At 45.2% G+C, this 24,438-nt stretch overlaps 2 protein-coding genes across 6 annotated transcripts in view; one reads left to right on the top strand and one right to left on the bottom strand.

The window, feature by feature from the left end:
• Positions 1–108: 108 nt before the first annotated feature.
• KLF9 (Kruppel like factor 9) lies at positions 109–16,832 on the top strand. 3 transcript variants are annotated; one of them, XM_041458444.1, is made up of 3 exons: positions 109–984; positions 11,275–11,525; positions 15,046–16,832. In XM_041458444.1, the coding sequence occupies exons 1-2, from the start codon at positions 516–518 to the stop codon at positions 11,505–11,507; spliced, it is 702 nt and encodes a 233-aa protein (XP_041314378.1). In that variant the 5' UTR covers positions 109–515; the 3' UTR covers positions 11,508–11,525; positions 15,046–16,832. The 3 variants fall into 3 exon arrangements, 2 of the variants coding, with proteins under 2 accessions (XP_041314378.1, XP_041314377.1); XM_041458443.1 differs by lacking the exon at positions 15,046–16,832 and adding an exon at positions 13,756–14,867; XR_005954387.1 differs by having other exon boundaries at positions 110–984; positions 11,275–13,920.
• A 906-nt stretch (positions 16,833–17,738) lies between these two features.
• The window catches only part of SMC5 (structural maintenance of chromosomes 5), a 43,149-nt gene continuing 36,449 nt past the window's right edge, over positions 17,739–24,438 (bottom strand). For all 3 annotated transcript variants that reach the window (XM_041458440.1, XM_041458441.1, XM_041458442.1), the window contains one exon: positions 17,739–21,799. In XM_041458440.1, the coding sequence (XP_041314374.1) occupies positions 21,659–21,799 (141 nt within the window). In that variant the 3' untranslated portion in view covers positions 17,739–21,658. The remainder of the gene's footprint in view (positions 21,800–24,438) is intronic.

The following is a 24,438-nucleotide window of genomic DNA, read 5'->3' as shown; positions in this document are numbered from 1 at the left end:
AGCGGTCGCGGCGGGGCGCCCGGAGTAGCACGCGGCCTGGGGAGGGAGCGCGGCGATTGGCGGGGAGGCCGCCCGGCGGACACGCCCCCCCTAGAAAAGGGGCGCCGTGAGTGGCGGGGGGAGAAAGTAAACACAGCCGGCCGGCCCTGCCCGCGGACCGGCCGGGGCGGGAGGGGCTCCGCGCCTGACGTGATGGGCCCCGGCGCGGCCGCCCCCGGGCAGGAGCACGCGGGGCGCGGGGCGGGCGGCATCCTCTCCCCCGGCCCCTGCGCCGGACTCGGGCCGGCCGCGCGGGCGGCGCTCCCCCCTCGCCGACTGCGCGCCGCCCCCGGGGGGCGGCGGTGAAGGACCTGCCCGGCGCCCCGCTATTTATTCGCCCCCCACGCCCCCTTCCTCCTCCGCCCCGCTCTTTCCCGCGCCGCGGGCGGGCCATGGCTGGCGGCGGCGCGGTCGGCCCGGCGGACGAGCAGTGAGGGTGGACGGAGCCCCACTTGTCGTCGGGGCGCGGCCGCACCATGTCGGCCGTCGCGTACGTGGACTTCGTAGCGGCGCAGTGCCTGGTCTCCATCTCCAACCGCTCCGCCGTGCCCGAGGCGGCGCGGCTGAAGGTGCCGGGCGAGGGGGAGGCGGCCCGGGAGCTGCGCGACCCCCGCGACGCCTGGAAGGACTACTGCGCCCTGCTGGCCATCGCCAAGAGCCTGCTGGAGCTGAACAAGTACCGGCCGCTGCCCGCCCCCTCCGTCTGCAGTGACAGCGTGGAGAGCCCCGACGAGGACGCGGGCTCCGACAGCGACGCGGCCACCGAGCAGGGTTCCAGCCCGCCCCGCAGCCCCCCGCCGGGGCCGCCCCCCCGCCTGCGCGCCGCCGGGGCCGCCCCTAAGGGGAAGCTGGCGGCCGAGAAGCGGCACAAGTGCCCCTACAGCGGCTGCGGCAAGGTCTACGGCAAGTCTTCCCACCTCAAGGCGCACTACCGGGTGCACACAGGTCAGCGGTGGCGGAGGGAAGGGGGCGGGAGCGAGCGCTTGTCCTCGGGTGAACCCGGCCAGCGGCGCGCCCGGCATCCCCGCGCGCCCCCGCCGCCCTGCCGCGCCGCTCTAGCTCCGGGGCTGGCTCCTGCTTCCCACTCCTTCACGCTCCCCTTCTTTCCCCCGGCTCTCTTCGGCGCCCCGTGTCCGGAGGGAGCTGGCGGCTGCCCCGGGCGGGGCTGCGGCAGCGCCTCGCGCCGCGCCCTGCCCGCCGCCCACCTGCGCCGGCCGGGAACCGGCCCGGACCCCGGCGGCAGATGCGGGGTGGCGGGGCGAACTTGGCGTGTCCGGCGCTGCTGGGAGGGGAGGATGGCGGCGGGGGCCGCCGAGTTCGCTCGGGGCGTCGGTGAGGGAAGCACAGGGCCGGCGGGATTCGGGTTCCCTGGCGCTGTAGGCGAACCCGGCTGCACCGGGTCAGAACTCGGAGTCCGTTCCTCAAGGGAGGCGGGGGCAGCGCCATCCGCGCCCGCGCCCCTCTCGGTGCTCCCGCCGTCGGAACCCGCGGCCTGGGCCGCAGAGTTGGCGGTGAGCTCTGCTCGGCTGCGGGCAGTGGATGCCGCGGGGCCATGGCGCCGGAGCAGGGGCTGGCGGGGCTGCCGGCTCGGCTCGGCTCGGCTCGGCTAGGAAGGGGGCGGTGGCGGCGTCTCCCTGAACCTGGGTGAGGTGCACCTCTGGGGCTTGCGGACACACCCCCCTCCGGCGGGCTGGATGGGCGAACTCGGATGGGGAGCGCGTCAGTGGAGCCGTGTCAGGCGCTGGAGCTGAGCTGGCGGTGGAGCAGAGCACCGCCCGCTGCTCCCCGAGCCGCCCGGCGCCGGCCCGCACTGCGCCCCGGCCCGGGGCATTGGGGCGCCCTACACGGAGGCCCGACCCCGCTCTTCCCGGCGGCAGCGCCTCGCACTGTCGGTTACCGTGATCCAGCTTTGACGCGTTCCACAAGGGCTTCATTCATCAAGCTGTGTGCTCCCATTCCCGGCCCTCGCCCGGGCGCCTCGGAGGGTGTGGCAACATGGAAACCTGGAGATAAAACATATCTGCGGCAGCCGAGCCCCAAGGGGACAGCAGCAGCAGACTTCTCTGTTCGTTTGTTGGTTTTCGTGGTTTTTGTTTGTTTCTTTGTTTGTTTTTAGACCTTCAATGCAAGTGATTGAATAAAAACCTTTATAGGTCTGAATTGCTCTTGGGATCACAGTGGAGTACAAAAGGCTACTTTAAAAATGTTCTGAATTAGAGGGTTGTGTTCAGGAACAGAAAGCAGAGAATAAAAAGAGACAAACACTGCCAAGACATTTCATGGGCTTTACATCAGTTCTGTCAATGATGGTACCTTTTGGGGTCTGTTGGTGGTGATGGTTAGCAGTGTAATACAAAGTGAGTTGATCACCCAAGGAACGTACCATTCCTTGGCATTGCTGTAGAATTTAATATGGGTTGGGTAGGATATTGCCACATCTGAGCTCCAGCTCAGCTTCCGTTGCTCCAGTTCACCGGTGTGCCTGGGTGTGCGTGCACTGCAGAGGGAGAGGCTCGGGGCTCGGTGCCGACCGGTGCCCTGCTGGCAGATCTGCTGGGAGCTTACATCAAGAGGCTAGAGAGAAGGGGGTAGGATTACTGGATATGGCTCAGCGAAGAGCTCTGCGGTTAGACTTTCTCTCTGAGCTGGGAAAGAAAGGAGGACGTGAGGTGCGGCATCCTCAGTGGTGACCCTATGCTGACCCCATGACCATTGCCAAGGGTTGTTGTGTTACCAGCTCAGAGACTGCAGCTCAGATGCTCTTTTGGAGGCTGAGTGTAACTGGGGCTCTCCAAAATGTTGTCTCATAAGTGACAAAGAAAACGTTAGTATCATTTCCATTTACTACCCCACGCTCAAATATCCACCCTGATAAGAGAACCAGAATAGATGTTGGCTGAGATAGCATTCTGTGTGATGACATGTAAATTAATGTACTGTACAACCCACACAGCCTGCTGTAAGCAGTAGTGTTATAATAAGTAGTGCTGAAGTGGTATGAGGTTCAGCATGTGCTTCTCCCAAGTGGGTGGCCTTAGCTCCAAGTATGAGGCATTTGACTCAGAAACACTGATGTACTGTCATGGTAGTTTTGTGTGATTTGTGTGATTTGTGGATGCAGACATCCAGGAGTAATGAACTTTCAGAGCTTCCTAATGTGAAGTTAATTGTAGCTAACTGAAATGCTAAATGATACTGATAATGTTAATTATTTTTATAGATGACAACAATTCCTTAGCAACAGTGGGATTCAATGGGACCTCTGGAGTTATTCATAACTGTACATTGCAGAGCATTAATGGGCTCTCCTTAGTACTGTTTTATTTCCTTTCTTTCAAATGATGTCTCTCATCTATCTGCCATTTTTCACCAGGCCACCAGCTAGGTTTCTTGATGCAGTGTAGCCTTTAGTGGAAGTAGGTGCACAGCCACCAGTTGAAGCTTCCTGGTATTAATTTTTTAATATTTTATCCCAGTATTTCTATTTTGGAAAATGGCTTAAGGATTTCTGTTCACATCCATGGACTTGTGTGTACTCACAGTTCTCTTTATTCATGAATCCTAACCAAGCGAGTTGGGAAGCTCTGGATCCTTCTCTTTTTGTGTAGTGGTTGGGAATCTGAAAACTCACCAGTTCATCTTTGGTAGCCTAATGCAAAGCAAGAAACAAAATACCAAATCGAGGTAGAAAGGTAGAAGGCAAAAACTTGGTGCTCAGAGGTTAGAGGTCTGCATCTTATTAACCATTCTTTAAATTTGTTGTTTCAAAGGTTCTGTATTTCAGATACTAAAAATGTCTGTATAATTGTTTGCTTGAAGATTGGGCCTTTGATGCTAATTCTAGTTCAATTTCCAGAAGGCCCAAATTAGCCATCCATGAGAAGTTGTCTTTTGAGTTGATTCTTACAGAAAAAGATCAGCAGATGGCACTGCATATCCTGCTTGTGCAAACAGTCCCCTTGCTTGTGCTGCTAGGCTTGGGTGAGATCCAAGCCCTGGAAGTGGTACAGAGGTTGGGAAAAGGTGAAGGATCCATCTGAACAAGAAAAAGACAAGCAACAGCAGATAAGCAGAGAGTTACCTTCAAAACGAAGAAGAAACAGAAATTCTCTAAATAGGTGGGTTTAGAGGTTTGGCTATGACAGATGTAGGGTTACAGGTGTACAGGTGACAGGTGTAGGTATGTAGTGTTATTATTAGCCTCAAAGATGGAGCAGGGGGTGTGCGGGCCAGAGGGTTTCCAGGGAGAATGAAGGCATACGAGAACAAACAAGCAATCTCAGTCAGGAGGCCTGGCCAGAGAGTGCAAGGCAAAGGGCAGGGAGAGAAACTGGCAGGAGAAACAAGCTGTACAAAATTCATGTTTGCTGTGATGGTGTGAATATAATCCAGTTAAAGGGCACATGACCACTGAGACCAGGTCTTCTCTGTCCCTCCTTCCTGACCAGGAAGGTACCATAAAAGTAGCTTCCACCTACTGGACTTGCAGGTGTTTACTTGCCTGGGGAGGCTGAGGATTGATGGGATGCCCTTAATTAAGAGTTAGGGTGCTCAAAATCCAGATGTGGGAAAAGTTCTCCTTCTTCAGCTAGGCTTTTCAACCAACTGTATCATGATGTAAACTGGATCCAGACAATGCCAAGAGTTTTGTTACACCAGGCAGCTGATGCACTCTTAAGTGCTCCCAGCATTTGGCTCTCACCAGTGCTTGGAAGCAGGGATTAGGCAGAGGAGTGGAGCCACAGGCTAACAGTCTGCACAGGGAAGTGGAGGTGCATTTCTGGTAGAGAGTAAGAAAAGGCGCTACAGCTGCCTTTTGCTGCTGCCCAGATATCTTGGTGTTGGACCAGCCCCTGTGTCATTTTGGTTTGAACTGTGTTGCTTTGTTATTTGTGTTCTAGATTATCTCACTCAACAGGCTGTACAGATGCTGGTATGTTGACTGTCCTCTGCTCGCTGAGATCTTTCTCAGTAATTTTGTTTGAGCATAATCTGAAATTTAGCATTTTAAGACCCTCCTATCCAGCTCATGCCATGTCACTTACCCAGATTCTTTATAATAGGACCGAAGAGGAAAAAGTGGAGCTGACAACACATTTTTTGTTAAATTCAGATTGCCATGCGAAATACCATGGTTAATGAAAATGCACAAATTGCTGGAGTTCTAATGGGCATGTTTCCAGGTTTGGGAGAAACCTGATGATCCTGACTGGGAGCCTTGCCAGCTGAATAAGGTAGGCAGAAATCCTCAAGATTAGGTTCAAAATTGTCTAATTCCCAGTTGTCGTTTTTTTGATAAAAAATTAAGATTTTAAGCAGGTGTATGTGCCAGTTGTGGGAAAGCACTCAAGAAAACTTAATCAATTGAGTCAGCATGACATAGTTCACATGTAGGACAGAAGCAGTGAGCAGGCATTATCCATAAGAGCACAGCTCCTGCTTCCAGATGGATGTATTGAAGTTGCAGCTTTACCGAGTTCTGGACAGTGTTTGTGCTGTGGCACTGGAGACCGTGTGGTGGGTGTCACTGCTCTTGTGTTTATTGCAGCACCAGCTGTTAGGATTGCTGCAGGAACTCCTTTTTTCCTCTTTGTTGGCTGTGTTGTTGTGCACCAGGCTACTGCCCCTGTGCTTCTGGCCTTGAACAGCTTCCAAGCCTACAGCTGGAAGAGTAGGAAAGGGCTAATTTAAGAGTAAGGAAACAGGGTCTGTTGTATTCCATTTTATGTAAATGGTATGCCCTGTCTCAGGGTCTGAGGGAGTGATGGCAAAGAATACCTCAGACACTGTTCACTTGTGGTAGTCTAATTCACCATCTGTATTCAGGTTATGATTAATGTACACAGCCTGAGAGCACTCCATAAATACCTTAAACTTGAGGGAAAGGTCTGTTGAAACACTGGCTAATAAATTCAGAGTGAAATACCAAAAGTTACGTTATCTTTCTGAATGCATGTGAAATTGGATTCCTCCTTTCCCTGTCAAAGCTGTTTCATTTTAGCATGGAAATTTGATTATTCGTACAGGACAGGAGCTTAAACCCAATGTCCTTTGTTCCCAGGTAAGTGCACTAAGCACCAGGCTAGGAGTTGGTGTCTCTCCATTGTTGTTATTATTCAAGTATTACTGCAAAATGGAGGAAGTTCATATGAATATAAGCTGGGAAAGGAGAAGAGTTAGGAACTTGTCTCAATATCCGTGAATGGGGGCTCTTGTCTTAGCTACAAAAGCATAGATTTAACTTTCTGGTGGGGTTTGGAAAGATCTTTCCTCTCACAAGTAGCTTACCTGACTGATCTCTCTGTCTGCATTTATGTGTACGGAGGCACAGTCCCCCAGAGAAAGCCTTGTGTAACACAGTCGAGGTTTGTGCTCTGACAGAGAAGCTGAAAGGGCATCTCTTGCATCTGATACTGCATCACAGTGGGATAACAGCAAGACAGTTTTCCTGGATTTTAGACTGGGCAGCAGCAGGTTGTAGCCGGTGGTTTTGCATGTGGACTTCTGAAAGAGACTCAAAATACCTCTATGTCCAAGCAGCTACTGAGTGGTAGTTTTAAGAATGTCAGAACACCCTAAATTCTTGCTGAAAGCAGCTTTTTAATACTTGAACCGACCTGTTGTGTTTGAGTCCTGGCAGAATAAAACCCTTGCTAGAACCCATCCATTTGTCGCCTATCCCATCTTTTTGGTCTGTTGTCTGCTTGGATGACCGTGGCTTAGGTGTTCCAGAAAGTGTTGGTTTCGGCATATGGTCCCAGACATCCTCACTGCTGATCTCTGCACCAGTGTCTGTACCTGGTTGCTATGTGTTTTAATGATCTGATTTTGGAATATCTCAGAAGAGGAAAAAACCTGCTTGAAAGGCCTCCAATCTGTCTGCCCAGAAGATCTGTCTTCACCAGAATATTTGGCATGTGGACACTCTGTCAAAGTCCGGTGTCCCATAGGAAATTGCTCATTCAGGGTGTGTGGGGCAAATTACTGGGGGAAAAAGTGAGATATACCTGAGACAGATAGCAGATATTCTGTGTGTTAAAGCCACCATGAACTGCAGCTCCTAATCTCAGTCATCCCTGCATAAAGCAGTGTTTTTTGGTGAGGAGGCAGATGACTAATCGGGATACCACTACTACCTGTACTTATGTTAATGAGCCTGCTAACGCCCACTCTTGTGTTCTTTTTTCAGAAACCCTATCTGTGTAAGACTGCACTGTGGGAAAATCTGAAATGTCCCAGGGTAGGGAAAAAAATCTATTCAGAATAAAATGAAGTGGACCTGCCTCAGGTCATACAAACTAGCTTGGATATAGAGTTTAAACTTGCCCAGAAAGAGCAAACTAAACATTTGTTGTAGAGGATGGGGAGAAGGAACAAGTTGAAAATGGCAAGTGTAGCAAGAGGGCTAAGATTAAAAGGATCTGCAGAGGCCTTTACATCCGTATGGGATTTAAAGTAAGTCAGGGTTGCAGGAGTTCTTTAGACAGTAGAGAAGACCTGTGAAGCACCACTGTTAACTTATACTGAGAATAAACTGTCTCTCTATTCCTGGTGCCACACAGCACAAGGAATGGGAGTCTGCAGATGCATGCATCTGTTCTATTACCTACAACTCAGTTTTTCACTCACTTTTTACTTCTTGCGCTGCTCTGGATATATGTGTATACACATATTCATCTTATTTTTTAAAGAAAATTGTTTGCATCTTGTGCCTGTTGTGTTAGGATCCAATCACACATAGTTTCAAATTATCATGATGTACCATTGACCTTTCCTTCATCTCTTGATGGAAAATCCCATCAGAGGCATAATGTAAAAAGTCAGTAGCATACAGCCACTAAGGAAAACAGTGTATAACAGCACTGCATATTGATGCTTCATTCTGCTGTTTCAAGCTTTAGAATTACTACCCCTAAAACTAAGGGAGAAAAATCCTAAGGAAAATAGATGCCTTGCCTGAGCTGACACAGAAATCCATATCTCCAGATGGAGGCAGCACTAGCTTGCACTGCAGCTCTCTAGGCCACTGCCTGCCCAGCAAGCATGTGAGCTGCAAGTCTTGTTTTCTCAGAGGGCTCTTCCACATCTCTGCTGCTGCAAAAAGACAGCATGTCAAGTACAGCAGATAAAACTACCATCGTTGTAGAGTGGACGGCTATCACATGCCATCAGCCATCTCTGCCTTGCTTTAAGTGCTTCCCAGACACACTCCGCGCCTGCCTTGCACCTACTGGGGCTGCCACTGAGGTACCATCTCTGTGGGCTAGTGTCATCCCTTACAGCTTTGTGACCAAGGGGAGCAGTGAATTCTCAGGCTCGGAGATGACCCCTCAGGATCTGGAAAAGCCTCCCTCCCCCTTGTCTCTGCTCTGAGAAACATGGAGATTAATGCATCCAGGTCTCAGGGATTGTGCCTACTTTCATATGGGCACTTCCAAAGTGGCTGTGACAGCTTCTGCAGGTATTGCTGAGGTGATGAAGTCATTCTTTACTACTGTGCTTGGGAGCTCTGTGGTGGATGGGGGTCCGTGCTGGTGACATCCAGGTGCCTCCAAGGGAGCGTGGTCACCCATCTTGGGCTGCAATCTCTGCTCTGTCCCCATCCTCATGCACAGCAGCTTTCCTGTTGGTAGCAAGGTGTCTCTGCACCCAGGCTCCCACAGCCTTTTTATCCTCCTCCAGCCAGGCCCAGGGTTGATTCCCTGCAGAGTACAGTACCAAAGGCACAGCAGGTGAGGTGATGCTCATGTGATCCTGAGCAAGCCTTGCCTTTCCCTAAAGCTTTGTGGTTACACTGCATAACCTTAGAGTGCTTTCCCCTGGCATGTGCAATGGATGTGTGGGGTAGCAGTGATGGAAGTCATGCTGCTATTGTCATGTGTCAGACGGAATTCCAGAAGCAGGGCCTCATTTTATCTTCCCAGATGAAATTCCAGGAGTGCATGAGGGAGGAGTTCAGTTTCTTAAGGGCTGCTTGAGGCCAGATCTTAAACACTACTTTTAGACACTCAGGTTGGATACTACCATGCCTAAAATACAGGTGCTGCTCCCCAAAGACTGATGCTTGTTATCCAGCCTAGGCACTTTACCTCCGTGTTTACAGTTGGGCAGACTGAAGAGCTGTTCTGAGATAGAGGGTTGGAAATGTGATTTCCAGAGATGAGGCAGGATGCCTCAGTTGCTCCCAGTGCTCTGGGACCTGACACAGAGGCATATACTAGATGGCTCTACACGTGCAAGATGTATAGCACTCCTCCCACACTCCCGGGGGGCAAGAAAGCCGTTCTGCACCTCCCACTACCACCTGCTTCCAGGAGCTGTGACAGAAACCTTGAGATAGATTGCAAAAGAGCAGCACAAGTGAAATGCTTGCCTCAGATGCTAAGGGCTGGCACTGGGCAAGGGTGGTGTTGTGAGGCCCCTATACAGCTCCTGGTGCTGCTCCACAGTGTAGCTGTGGCCATGGCATTCATGCACACATGACCCTACATACTGTTTTAATTAATTTGTTTTATACAGGCGGTGGTTGTTCAGAAGGTCTTCCAACTATGCCTAAAAGCATGCATTAGGGAGCCAAAAAATCAGTTTATAACAAACAAAATAGCCCTGGCTCATGATGGCTGGCAGCTCTGCCTCCAGCAGGCTTGGGCTAGCAGCCGGCTTGACATCCTGTGCTCCAGCCTTCTCCCCTGACTGAGAACCAGCATGGCAGAGGTGAAGGAGGCAAGCACAGGGGCAGCAGCCACAGGGCTGTGCTGTGACTTAGGCAGTCCCACTCATCCAGCTCAGCTCCATGGCACACTGGTTGGTCTGGAATAGGGCAGCTGCCTGTAAAGGAGCACAAATAACTAGGAGCCCAAACAGTGAAGCATTATTCAGGGAAGCTTACTATGGCTTTCAGGGCCTCTGGTAACTGCACGTGAGCTTACCTGGCCTGTGCTTATCCTCCTTTGGCCTTTTGGATGCCATGAGTGAGTCCCTCCCTGCAACTCTACCATACTTTGTACTGACCGTTCTCCTCCTGGCTTCAGGGTTGTTCATTCAAGTCGTAGCTTTTTGTCTCTGCTGTTGTATCTGGGGAGAACTCCAGGACCCACTTTGTAAATCACTCCTTTTTTGTTGATCTTTGAATGTAAAGTGTGCTCACCTGTTGTGCCAGACCTCATAGTACTAAGACATACTGGAGTTCCTGAGTTCCTTTCCAGCTCTTCCAAGCTGGAAAACCCCTGGGATAGTTTTTATATTTCATGGTTGTCTATAAATAGCTGTCATAGAGCTGCCATTTATATTCCCTTCAGGAGACTCTGAAGAAAGTACATTAATGGATGAAACCTGCACCAGTGCATGGTAGAAATCTTTTATGTGAACTTCAACACCTTCAGTTTCCATATGTGCTGTGTACTAGGGTCAGCCTTGCTGCTTTGGAGGTACTGTGTTTGTGCCTGAAGGCAAAGCCTGTGCAACCCAGAGAGGTGAACAGTAGGGTCGTGGAGTGCCAGGAAGATGACATGGAGTGCTGTTCAATCCTTGCACCCTTGTTTTGTAAAAGCAAAGTTGCAGTGTCATTTAGGTTAAGGTGCTTGGGTTTGTTTTTCATCATTATAGTAAACATTTATTCCAATAGAATGTGAATGATGAGGTGTTTTTCCTGTCTTCAAACCAGCTAAAGATTGATACTTGCTGGAACACCTTGGTTTTCTAGAGGAAGGGCTGAAAGGGGAGCATGGGAATTTCCCTCTGCAGGTGCAGCAGTTTTGCCCTACATGTTTGCAGCCCTGAGGCTTCACTGTTCTTCCCGATGCCTCCCCACTCAGTTCTTCCTGGGCTGGAAAGACTTGTCCTAGCTAAAGGGGTTTTTTTTTTTGCATCATTTTCTAACTGTTACAAATAATTCAGTAGAATGGAAGTGTCAGAGAAATAATTCTGGCACACCTTTCCCAAGCTACTGTAGTGAGAACAATATGAAAAACATACAGGCAACGGCAGAGCTCATCTCTTGTTTTGACAGTCGTCAGGTCGTGTAAGGTTCTGCACTAGAATGTGAGTTTCATGTGTTTGGAGGGGTTTTTGGCTTCTACTGGAGGTGAGAGTGAAACCTGATGAAGTGAGTTATCAACAACTCCGCTGGCACCATGGCAGGAAACAAAAGCAGCTTTTTTCCCTCAGCAGCATGTGCCGATCTGCATTAATTACCCCTGCCCCCCATAATCTCTCGCCATCCTTTCTTCCCCACAGGTGAGCGACCATTCCCCTGCACGTGGCCCGACTGCCTTAAGAAGTTCTCCCGCTCTGACGAGCTGACACGGCACTACCGAACCCACACCGGCGAGAAGCAGTTCCGCTGCCCGCTCTGCGAGAAGCGCTTCATGCGGAGCGACCACCTGACCAAGCACGCCCGCCGCCACACCGAATTCCACCCCAGCATGATCAAGCGATCCAAAAAGTCCAGCTCCAGCAGCTCCTTGTGAAGGCAGGGCTGGCCCTGGGTAAGGAGTGGAGAAGAGGCAGGCTGTGGCGAGGGTGCAGGCAGTGGTGCCAGAACACGAGCATCCACTGCGGTGCCGGTCACCCTTGCTGTCCAAAAGCACATGTAGCCGGCATTAAAAAAACACGTACTCAGTATCCCCCTCCCCATCTTCCACCTCCTGGCTCTGCCCTGAGAACAGTCTGGAACAAGTGGACTGTGGGGTGAGAGGAGGGAAGGGGCAGCCAGGGAGAACCACCTCTTCCAATGTAATGTGTTGATACTGGTGTACATACATGTGACTGGGCGGTCTGGCCTGTGCCACCACAGTAGCATGACCCCAAAGTCTTTGTGATTGCTGTGTCATGAACATGTTTTGTTGAACAGTGTAATGCTGCTTGTATTTAGAGTCTGTCGAGTAAAAACACTTTCCGAGTCACGTAAATAACTCAGATAAAAACTCCATAGCACATTGTAGAAGTGGGTTTACTTCTGTGTATCTTCTGCGATCCTGCACTTAAAGAGACTATTAAGAGAAACAGTACATATGTTACCAATAGTATCTGACTGATATAGTGAGATAAGGTGAATTTATACTCAATAAGGCCCATTAAAGTAAATAGGTATTTTTAACTTTTCTTTGTATTAACTATACTTTTGAATATCAGCTGGACTTTTCCAGTAAAAACATGTATGGTTCAAGAAAATACTTAAAGCAAAAAAATCCCCATAAAGAGCTCAGTAATTTTCTGACTGTGTGTGTATTTAGCTCTGTTACTCACTTACCTGGAAAAATTCAGCTCAGCCTCGATAATGTGGCGGGCATGTGGGAGCTGAAGCATATGTCTCTCATATGATCCCATACTTTACTTGTCAGTAATATAGTACTGTACTACAGAAATGCCACTAACAGTGCTTTATTCTGCTGTGGTTTGTTTGAACGGGTGCACAAAGCAGCTACCACCTTTACAAACTGCTGCTGTTTTAAAGGCTTTTTCTCTTCCTACACTTGCCTTAAAGATTTATTCTCTTCATACCATGGCCTAACTCCCTTGGAGTCCTATGGGAATTGTGTGTGCTTATGGAGAGAGTAGACCTTTTCTTAAGAGCACTCTGATAACGGAAACACCTAAAATTACTGTAAGGAGCACTTCGGAAGGGCTCCTGTATCTCTTGATTGCTCTTTCTCTGGAGTATGGGGGAATACCACACGCTAATTTGAAATACAGAAGGTGTCCTGCAATACTCCTTTAGAACATAAGCTTCTCTTAGTACTTTGTACCTGTGTCATGCATGGCACATCAAATGGTGATAAAAGCAATGTTAACTTTTATTTTAAAGCTATTTTTTTTATCTTTAAAAGGAGCAGAAAGACCACTGAATGAAAACTTCTAGATGTGATCATTAGTGAATATTTCAAATATTTTTATGTTAAAAGCGTGAAATTTAAGAGGTTATCAGTGATATATTTTTTCCCCTCCCCAGCTGCATAATGGGGGAGAATCTGTTTACACATTATTTTTTCCAGAAATGTTCTTCTGTTTGGTTTTTACCCCTTCCTCCAGAAGAGGAAGGGGAGGTGCAGCCCTACTAGAGACTTAGGGCCAAATTAATTTTGTGAGTACTTACACTGAAACCCAAAGTGTCTCCACTGCAGATGAATTTAGGTCATCTTGTAAAATTTTGTATATAAAAGATCTTGTTAGCACACCTGCAATTACAGTATCTTATTGTTTTATCTGATAAAAAGCTTGCTTCCTAGAAACAAACATAAAAAATTAACGTGGAGAGTAGAGTGTTTTCCTCTACAGTTGTATATGGCTTTCAGCATTAGAAATCAGTTCGCATACTGTGTTTTTACCTGTGTAGAGTTCATGATAGATTTCGTCTATGTGAAGAGAACTTCTTTTAAAGCATTGGGGATATTGAACAGTCTATGGAATAAAAAGGGATGTGTTTTCTTCAGTGAAGACATCAGGAAACCAAGCACACTTTCTACCTCCGTTTCAGCTTTTTGAAACATTTATTTTAGAAACCAAACTTTAATTTCTCGTATTCAGATTGAGTTATAGGGACATAGGTTCTTTATAATAAAACCTGGTAGTGTTGGTGTTTTTATTGATCAAGATATACAGAAAGTATTCTGCTTACTAGTACTGTTAATGCTGCCTTGTGGAGTAGGGTCAGGGCCATGAGCAGCCCGATGAGATTCAAAGGTGCATCTTTGTTCATCTTTGTTCTTCTCTCCGAAGATCAAGCTAGATTTCAAGTCTCCATCCTGCAGTCTGGATTGCTGCCATTTTGTGGGACAAATACAGCACTTGGAAAATTAAAGCCCGATCCTGTGAAATACAAGACATCCTCACATCCAGTCAACCACAACTAGAAGCCACAGCTGATAAGCAGCTTCTAAATCAGTATGTAAACATTTTGGTCACTTAGCTACCAGGATTAATGGCCAGCTTTATAGTATCCATGTGTATTTGGGGTAGAATGCACATGTAAAGAAATGTTCCTGCAAAGTCTGAAATAGGCAGAGGAACTTTAGTCCATGGGACAATGGGACATGCAAGGCATGTGTCACCACTGCCAGCGACAAGATCCTGTTTCTGAAAAAACCCTTCCTAAATGGTAGTATATGCTGTATTTCAGCATTGGACAGCCAGGATTAATGTGATTCATTAATCGCTAAGAGAATGCATTGGGAATTACCAGGTTTGGGGATATCATTGTACTGTTTTGTTCATTTGGTTTGTTTTTTGTTTTTTTTTCTTTCAGTAAAAGCAAACAATGGCTTTAACACCTAAAACAAACTGCAGGTTAGATCCTTGCATCTTGAAGTTAAGTTTTGAATAGTGTTGCAAGTGTTGGAAAAGAAAAGGAAAATCAGGTTCTCTAATACTGTATGTACTTGTTGTACTATTTGGAAGTACTTAATAGCGCTGAAGTTAGGACAGCTCCTCTCCTTGATTAAGAAAGTCCATTAGTATAGAGAAGTCATGGATTTAAAGGTATAGCTATATAACATACTTCTTCTTGAACTTTTTTCATGACTGACATTACAGATCTGTTTTCAGATTGCAGATGGACTTACGCCAGCATACACCAGACTGGACACATACTTAAAAATACTGTTCTACAAACCAGTGATCTGTAACACTGTAAAATACAAACTCCCAATAGTTTAATCAGTTTTATTTTTGTACAGTATTCGTATTCTTTATAAGTTATTTTGCTGTCCTGTTTTGTAAATCACATGAAATTGTAAAAAAAGGAAAAGAAAAAAAAAAGTAGGCATAGGTGTTTTTGTACATATGTATATATATATTGTCCAAATAAAGCAAAAAGGAATAAAAAACCCAAACATGGTCTTGAATAACTGGAATCAAGCAGTGGTCATGTAAACCAGCCTGAATGACCACAACAAAAAAAAAAACTGCACATTACGAAATCCATAGTTTGAGCAGTGTGTGAACCAGCTTCAAAGGTCTTAGTGCTGCTAGTCATCATTTAGCTTGGATTGTCTTTCTCTACTTTTCCAGGGTGTTTTCCCAGGCATTCCTTCTTCCGATACAGCAGGGAGACAGAGACAAAACTTGTACTCAGGAAAAAGTGTCCCATCACCTGCATGCTCCAGCTCCCAAGAAGTCTGGCTCCCACTGCTCCATGGCTTTTGAGCTCAGAGTGGTGCTCTCCCTCACTCTGTGCAGCTGCTGAGTAGAAAATGAGGCTTCAGCCACACTGTGGACTCTGCAGACACACTGCTGCCTTGAGCTTTCCATGGCTTTGGAGGGTTCACTGGTGTACAGAGATAAAAAGCATCTGCTCGACTCTGAAAGGGAATGGCAAGGTACCCTGTGCCAAAAAGCTCCCCGACATGCACAATCACGGGCATCACAGTTACTGAAAGCACCCACTTACAGGAACTTAACCAGGTGCAGGGGCACAGGGCTTGGATATGACTGCAAGATGAGCCCTGGACCCAAGGGAACATGTAACCTTCCAGCAATGCAGGTAGGGACATATGGGTGGAAGATTGCCATCTGCAGCTGGAACAAAACTTGTAAGTAGCTTCCAAATTTTACTCAATGCTGAGTTGGAGTTTTCTCTTCTTGTGTTGGATGGCTAAAGGACAGATAAAAAAACCTGCGCATAATGTTTTCTTTTTTCAGCTTGTCATTGATTTTATGAATAAGAGAGACAGGGCTGTGGCACTGGCTTCATTCCCTTGCAATCTCATCATAAAAGACTTTCCACAAATTTACCATTCTTTATCTTAAACCTTTTAATATTTGGTTTTAGTTCTGTAATTTGAACAGCTACCAAAAGCTGTGTAGTGTAGAGGAGGCTTTAGAAGGAGGATTCCAACCACTGAGATGCAGTACAGAGGGGTCTTGCCAGGAGTGGTATAAATTTTGACTAGGAATGGGTACATCATGCAAAGTCTTGGGTGCACCATGGAGGCATTGACAGTTGGCATGGGGAAGTGTGACCCTGAACACAGACCTGCTCATTCTGAGAGCATGGTTTCTACAAGGTTGTAAGGGTATTCTGTATTTTCATTTTTCCTTTCTGCCAAGGATAAAAGAAAGGAAACATGCCATAAAATGTCTTAACAGTCTAGTTAAATGACTGTAGAGTGGTTCAGAAAGCTGCTTACAAGGAAGCATGGCTTTCTGAATCTGCCTGCTGGTTGACCTGGATAATTTTGATCTCCACAGGACTCTATAACAATGTGGTTCAGCACTCACTCTTCCAGGCTAAAGAGTCTGTGAGGTTTTATTTATGCATCAGAGCTTTGTAACAACCTCTACTTTCTCAATAACTTGTTTTGGAAACAAAACTTTCAGACTGAGCTCCTCACACTGTTCAGCCACATTGGAAAAATTTCTTCAGCAGTAATTTAATACAAATGCCCAATTGTCAGAACACTGTACTTACTCAAGTACTGTTTATGGGACTCCCTTAAAGGAGAGGAAGCTTTCCCAATGGGAAGAATTTTTCAGCTACCAGGCTTTCGCTGCCATGCTGTCCTCAGCTGAGAAACTCTCAGACCCCCAAAAACACCTCCTCAAACACTTCCACAGGTATTGTGGAAATCTTCCTGTTTCAAAGAGATGATCTTGACTGACATCAGTTCTAATCCTTAACAGACACTTATTTCTGTATGATTACACACATTATTTTTCTGGCTCATCCACGCTTTTGGGTAAATTAGAGTCCCTATTGCTTTCAGTTTGTATTTTTGAAATTGCTCCAACTATTGCTGTATTTTTACTGGCTTGTGACCTTCAACTGATAATTGATAAACATCCTATCACTTCTCGTATCAAACCCCATCAGTGTCTGTTTCGTAATGTCTGCTGCCTCTTAGACCACATAATGCCTGCGTGTCTGCACAGTGAAACACAAGGTACAAAGGAAATGGAATGTATAAACCACAGCACACAGGACACTGAGTACGTAAGGGCAGTTCACTATGACAAGATCCAACAAGGCCCTCTTGAAATTCAGAACTCAAGGAGAAATAAACCAAAGATGCACAGAAAAGTCTCAGACTTTCTCAATGGCTTTTTCTTGCTCTTCTGGCTAATGGGCAGGGACCAGAAAGCAGCAGAAGTTTCAGAAGACACAGATTTAAGGTATATTAGAGCTCCCCAGAAGCACCACATACAGCGATGTTGGCTCTTCTGCTGTTAATGACTGCTTTGGTGGCTTTGAACAGGGTTTCCCAGCAGAAAGCACATTTTGAGGGCACATTATGAAAACCCATGCATAACTACTCTGTCAAAAAATACAAAGGAAAACCATTTACTATAGCTTGTGCAATGCTGGTCTGCTTTTCTGCATTGCATGAAATAAGCCAGGCCTTATCTAGAAGCTAAACTACACTCAACTCTTACATCTAATAAGCCATATTTCTTAGGGGTATCATTTTTAAACAAACACTTCAAGGGGGACAGCCTTACTGTAAATTTATTCAAACTGAAATAAAGGATTCTCCCCAATATAAGCTACTGCAAGGATTTTTCATGAACGTACTGATTTCTGACATACTGATGCTTAGGGAATTGCATGCACACTGGCAACTGTTACACTAGGAAAACGCCAGTATATTTTACACAGCAAAGTGTATTTTAAATTCTGCAAAAATTCTGACCAGGACAGTCCTTCATGGATGGTACAGTTCAGCTCAGAAGCAAACACAAAGTAGAATCAGAATTCTCAGCTGCTGGGGCCCACAAAAAACTGTAACACCAGTGGCTTTTCACCTGAACAGTCCTTTAAGCTTCACTGCAGGAGGACAAAGTGAGGCTGGTACTCTTGGTGGTATCTGAAAAGTCCCTTTGCACTCCTTGTACTGATCATCTGCTTTGGATTTACAGTGTGTTTGTAATTCCTCAGGAAAATGAACAACAAAACCAACAAAACAAGTAAAAACCCTGAAAAAAAACCCAAAACACCAAACCAACGAACCAACCAACCAACAGAAAACCTGCAGAACCCAACCATCCAAAAAAACTTTTATTGTCCATGAAAACCGTTTACATGACCCAAACTGATAATGGATTGCAGTTAAGGTCAAGCTGTGTAATGTTCACAGTCTACAGCTTTGGTAACAAATTGGGAAGGGGGAATTGGACATCGTTCCCCTTTAAATTATGCGATCCAGATTCTTTTGAACCCATCCATGTTACATGTCACCTGTGCACTCTTCAGCTCTCTGTTCTTTTCTATGGCTCCTTGGTATATTCTGCCACCATCTTCTGAGTTATCATCCCTTCCCTTCATCTTGCTTCCTGCAAAATCAACTTTGTCCACTACTATGCACGGCTCCTTATCCCCAAAGAAGTCTGTCATTCCTTTCTGGCTAACTTGCCATGTTCTCATCATTGTGCTTTCCAAAGAGGTCAGTCTGCAAGCAGGTGACTTGCTCTTCTATAAACACACAACAAGCTAAGATATTTGCCAAGATCTCATTTAGCTCTGTGTGCAAAAATGACAGGTGCAACATCACGTTTTGAGACCAACACACACTGTTGTTGTGGGTTAATCCTGAGTGGCAGCTCAGGGCCACATGCCCACCCTGCCCCTGTGGGATGGGTCAGAGAATCAGAATGGTAAAAGTGAGAAAACTTCTGGGTTGAGATAAAAACCAGTTTATTTGGAAAGCAAAAGCTGGGTGCGCAAGCAAGGCAAAAGAAGGAAGTCATCCACTACTTCCCATCAACAGGCAGGTGTTCAGCTATTCCCCCAGAAAAGCAGGGCTCCACCACACACAGCTGTTACTTCGGAAGACTTAATCCAAACACACCTCCTTCTTCCCCTAGCTTTTACTGCTGAGGACAATGTCATACAGCATGACATAGCCCTTTGGTCAGTTGTCCCACCTGTGTCCCCTCTCAGCTTCTTATAAACTTGTGCTAGCGAGGCAGTGTGAGAAACAGGAAAGGCATCCATGCAGTGCAAAGCACCCCCAGGAGTAGCAAAAACATCCCTATGTAACCAACAGCGCAAACTCAAAACATAACTCCATACAAACTTCTATGAAGAAAATATCCCAGCCAAAACCAGTACAATTGTCAAAAAACCCCCACTGGCCTAGATCAATAGGATGAAGACTAGACAATGGGGAAATTACTTCCAAGAGTAACTGGGGAGCAGCTTAGTGCAGAAAAGCTGGAGGAATTTGGTGGAAAGCATAAAGGTGGGAATTGGTGTCAGAGGATTACACCATCAGCAAGAGCAGAACCACAGGAGAGGTTGATAGGCTGCTCTAGTGCCGCTTATCACCTCTCTTACTTCTGTCTCTACTGTTGCTGATGGTCCTTATTTTTCCATGCTTTCCCTGCTGGCTTTCCACACTGCTACAGTCAAGACTGAAAAGCTTTCAGTGGCTAAAAATATTGTCTTTCTGCACTCACCTCCCCTCTCCCTACTAGTTCAGCCTTGTCAGTGGCTGAAGTTAGCATCAAAGTAAAATGAGGTTATAGCAACTACTAGATCAGCCCCTGCTACAAAAAATTGCTCTTCACCCAAGCTATTGGAAATATGCAAAGGACACTGGATCAATTCCAGAGCCTCCTGGAAGCATGGCTTTTGGCAAGCCTAGCCTGGGAGCAATGGCATAGAAAGGGTCGGGATTTTCAGATGTTTAGGCAGAACAGGTGAAGAATTTTTCTTTAACTCCCTTCCACATATCCTTTCTCTCAGAAACTATAGTGTACTTAATCGTGGCTTTATTCTTAATTAGCAAGGAATGGGGGGGGGAAGTGCTTCCAGAACAAAAAGTCCTAGGAAAAGTAATTTTGGACACTGTGTTTTAGTGAGTCACAAGTGAAGAGAGTAATTCTGATTCACTTATTTACAGAGAAGCTAGAGTGCCAAGGTTCCCCCTCCCCTTCTTCCCATGCTGTAGCTCTTCTGTCACACACCTCCCATCAGACACTGTGCCAATCTGTCCTGGTTTAAGAATGGTACTCCCCAATTTCTGCCCTCTCAAGACTCTTCAAACCAGACACCACTCTCTTGCTCCATTTTCCCCTCCCTCTGCAGTGTGCTGGAGAGGAGAACTGAAGGCACAAAAGGCCAAGTCGCAGGCTGAGATAAGAACTATTTACTGCAAACAGCAATAAGCTACAAAAAAGAACAGTAACAGCAACAAACTTCCCGATAACAGAAATTTTGAATAATACTTCTAAAACCAAGATCTTTCAATACAGTGGACACAGATAGGCCTGTAGCCTCAATTACGTCAAGGATACTCTGCTGCCCAAATTAACTCTGGATCACAGCCTGAGTTTCCACACTTTTGTATCTTCTGTTAAGTATTTATGTTGGGACACTAATCACCATAGAAACTGTCCCAGGAACTCATTTCACAGTCAGACAACTCCACTGACTAACAGTGGCCTGCAGAAACAAGAATGCGCGGTTCTCTACTGCACTGATGGCTCATCTACCTATTCAAAGGAACAATTACAATACCTCCTCCCCTTTAACACCTAAAGCCTCCCGGATGCCAGCTCATATTTTGTAGTGGGTTATTTTATTTTGAATGCATGAATATCAAAGCCTGGAATACCAGCTTCACTAGCAAAGGTCATTTCCAGGATGCTGTTAAGAAAAACACCCAGTGAAAGCAGACATCAAATTGTTGAATTTTACTTATTTAATAGTTAACTTAATAATCAGGACTTTATTTTAGGTCTTCAACATTCTGTTGTAACCTGCATTTCCAAATGCTTAACAGTTATGGCAAACACTCTATTAAACATTTTTATGGCTTTGTGTTGAAAAGCAATTGACTGTACAATCACTTCAGTGCAGCTGACCCCTTGTTTAAACCTCCTGGGTTTAAACTTGCTTGTCAAATATGCAGCACTGTTTTATCTATCACCAAAAATGTAAGAAGTTTTACTTAGAAAAAAAAAACACACAAGAAGATATATATTGCTTAGTTTTACTTCTGCAAGCTCACTAGGCTCACTGTTTCAGGAAGACCTGGAATTCTGTTAGTCTCCGTACTAAGAGATTTGCTACAAAAACCTTATAATTTGAGCACTACAAAATGAAATGCTACTATATTTATTTATTAATTTTGAGAGAAAGTATTTACTCAACAATAATATATTCATAGAATCGTATTATTTATATTAATTTCAGGTTTATTTTTACAAAACAAATGATTGCAAACCATTCTTTTTCTACAGATCACCTGAATTAATTTTAAAAAAATGCATTTCAACAGGGAAATGGGATAATACCTACATCTGTGGTAAAGTAAAATTATTTACCAAAAGCAAATTCCAATTTTTGGAAAAAAGTAACCCCAACCTCTAAAAACACAACAGTCACAGAGTAAGTCCAGGATAACCTAGAAAAACTACCTGCACTTCTGATGCTGCATTAACTCATAGAATAGAAAAAAAAAATTAAACCTACAATTGAGAAGAGTAGGTTATTTGGAGAAAGTGACCACTATGAAAGACTTTGGAAAGAAAACCGTGCATTTCAAATCTATCAAACATTTGTATAAGTTTTAAGAACCGAAGTTCTCAATTACCATTTTTTTGAGGGTTTTCCTCTTTGACAATTTCGGAATTCTTGAAAGCCAGATGTTTCAATAAAGATACATAAAATACTTCTGTAGAATTAAGATTCAGTCATGCTTGAAAGGTGCCGTTGCCGTCTCTTAAACTGCTTTATGTTCCATTTGTACGTCTCCAGCATAAAAGGTCCATTGTAGACAAACAGCACAGTCATCTTGTCATTGTAAGTGAGATTCTGCAGGAGCTGGTGAAAAACACAGAAACCAAAGACAAAATAGCTAGATGTTCCCCATTATCGAAAAAAACTGAGTAAGATCTATGAAAAACCTTAGATCTCAAAAATATCACTATACTAGGATTACAACCTGAGAAGTGAAGTGTATTTGTTCCTAGAAACCCCCTCAAAGGGACTCATTCTTCATCCAATTTCCATGCATCACTATTCTTATTAGAAGAAAATTTTCGTATCTAATCCGTACCTTCTTGCAGCCATCGATCTCATTGCTTTTTTGCTGTATCCAGAGAATAACTCCACTCCTCTGTGGGCACAGAATAATGTTTTTCCTTTTTTTTCCCCAGGGCAGGACAGAAGACAGTAATTATACCCAAGTAAATCTATGTCTCTCTTGTGCTTCTCTGAGTTAAGCAATTTCCATTAGTGGAAACTCAGAGCAGTCAAAATTACTTAGAAGTTGCACTGCTACCTTCTGGAGTAATTTCAGCACCTGTACTACTTTTCTGAAGTGTAACAGCCAAAGTTGGATACTAATGATAATCCAAATCACGTCAAATACAAGCCCAACAGACAAAGATGACATGCAAACCATAGATTATAAGCAGTGCTCAGGACGACATTGAATAATTTACCTGCAACTGATGTTCAACTTGTCACTTCCATCTCCCTAGTCATTTAGGCATTACACCAGATGTAATTTCCCAAATTTTATGTTTGTACTGAAATGAATCCTGTTTTCGATAAAATTTCCCTAACTTAAGATTATTTAGAATTTCACTTTACAGGAAAAAAAGGATTAACTCCCAACATGGAAGTTATTTGTATGTTTAATAAATGTAATCTGTTTCACCAGATTTGTATTAAAATACTAATTTTCAAACTCACTTCTAAGAACATATTCAGTTCATCTACTCATTATGACAGCAAATCACAACTACTCAAAATACAGTATTCCTAATCAACTTTACTGCATATTAATTTATACCCCTTTCCTCTGCAGCTTGCTTAAAAATACAACCAGGGGAGGTGTCAACACACTGAAAAAGAGTCAAAGTGTTTCCTATATGCACTGGGTACACACATGGAGCTTGGCTTAGTACAACAAACTGTCAGACTCTCTAGTAAGTGGTGACATATAGCAGGGGCTCAGGAACTGCAGGTAAGCCATGAACAGCAGAGTCTGGCCTTCTCAGCCCAACCTGTGCAGCCTTTTTAATTATCCTCTAATGCAGCCCATACAAACACTCTCAATCAACCAAACCTTTACACAATGTGCTCTCTCACTGAATTTTCTTGTGACAAGCCATTGCAACTTGCCATGTCACCTGCTTGTGGGGGGAAGAGGGAAGGGGTGCCAAGAATATCTTCAGCCACCTCTTCATAACCCTGTCTCCTGCTGCTGAATAATGCTGCAACATAGTCCTCGAGTTTCCTCTTACCATGATGTTGACTTTTCTGGTTTTTGAAGTTTGGAGACTTCTAAAATCCTGATTTTAATTTTAATTTTGATCTTTCTGCATACTCAATTTTTCCCTGTCTCTATTCTTAGTAATTTGACAACAGACTCAATTTTTACACAGACTCTGGACCCCAGACAGCAATTTTCTACAACTCCTTAAATTTGGGAAGCATTAGAGTTAGTTGAGCTATCTGTCTTGCAACATCCAAATCATTCTGTTCTTTCCCTAAGTAGGAGAGCACATGGAAAACCTGATTCAATAAGGAGAGGAATCACAAGAAGACAAAAGGGAATAGAAAACACAAAACAACAGAACAGATAACACAGAACAACAAAGAAGTAATGTGGTCAGGAAATGACCACACTGTATGGAAGCAAGCACACTGCAAGATGAAAAGGAACAAGAAGCATTACCTTCCATCTCCTTCAAGTAAGGTAAAAGCTATGAGGTGGCCTTACTCAGACCCTTCAATTGATATTTACTGAAGAAACAGGACATATCAGCCAGATTTTCTAAAATACAGTGTATATAGATACAGGAGTGACATCTTAACGAAAACCAGAACACTTAGCGATTGCTTGTTTCCCTGGTGTGCAAGTAATACTTACTGTTTAAATTTTTCTTGGATCAAGCTCAACATTAGTCTCTGTTAATGGTGCAGGTGGACAGCCACCCTATTTACCCATTTAAAGACTTGGCACTGCATCACTGCATGACTAGTAAGTCAACTGCCTTTTTTTTAATTTTGACCAAAGAGTACAATTGAACTGGTCACATTCAGCGCACTAATCTCCTCTTTTCTGAGTCTCTAAATCTCAGATTAATACAGGAAAACTATTCAAGTAATCATGTGGGACTCTTCTAGCTCTGATGTCAGCAGCACTAGCCTGCTCCTACTCCAGTATCATCATCTGACTTGTCTGGAAATTAGTCTCTGCTACAGTGTGAATTTTGTGTTAGCTAGAGGCATTACCTTTTACAGCCTTTTCAATGGTAACCCTGTCCACTGGTGGCTAACACATGATACTTCCAGTGGGGCCACAAATCCAGAGCAGGTTTCTGAGGAGATGAGCCTTGGTCTAAGTTGTCTGAATTTTTGCCTGACTGTCCTTAAAATGGACAAATACTCTCTTTAATCAAAATTTCATAGGTAAAATACAGGTAAGTTATACAGTGTTTACTGGTGTA

Source organism: Pyrgilauda ruficollis, unplaced genomic scaffold (assembly GCF_017590135.1).
Source record: "Pyrgilauda ruficollis isolate IOZ18807 unplaced genomic scaffold, ASM1759013v1 scaffold128, whole genome shotgun sequence".
In the NCBI taxonomy this organism is placed as follows: domain Eukaryota; kingdom Metazoa; phylum Chordata; class Aves; order Passeriformes; family Passeridae; genus Pyrgilauda; species Pyrgilauda ruficollis.
Note: the sequence above shows the minus strand (reverse complement) of the source record. Positions and strands in the feature narration are given on the sequence as shown.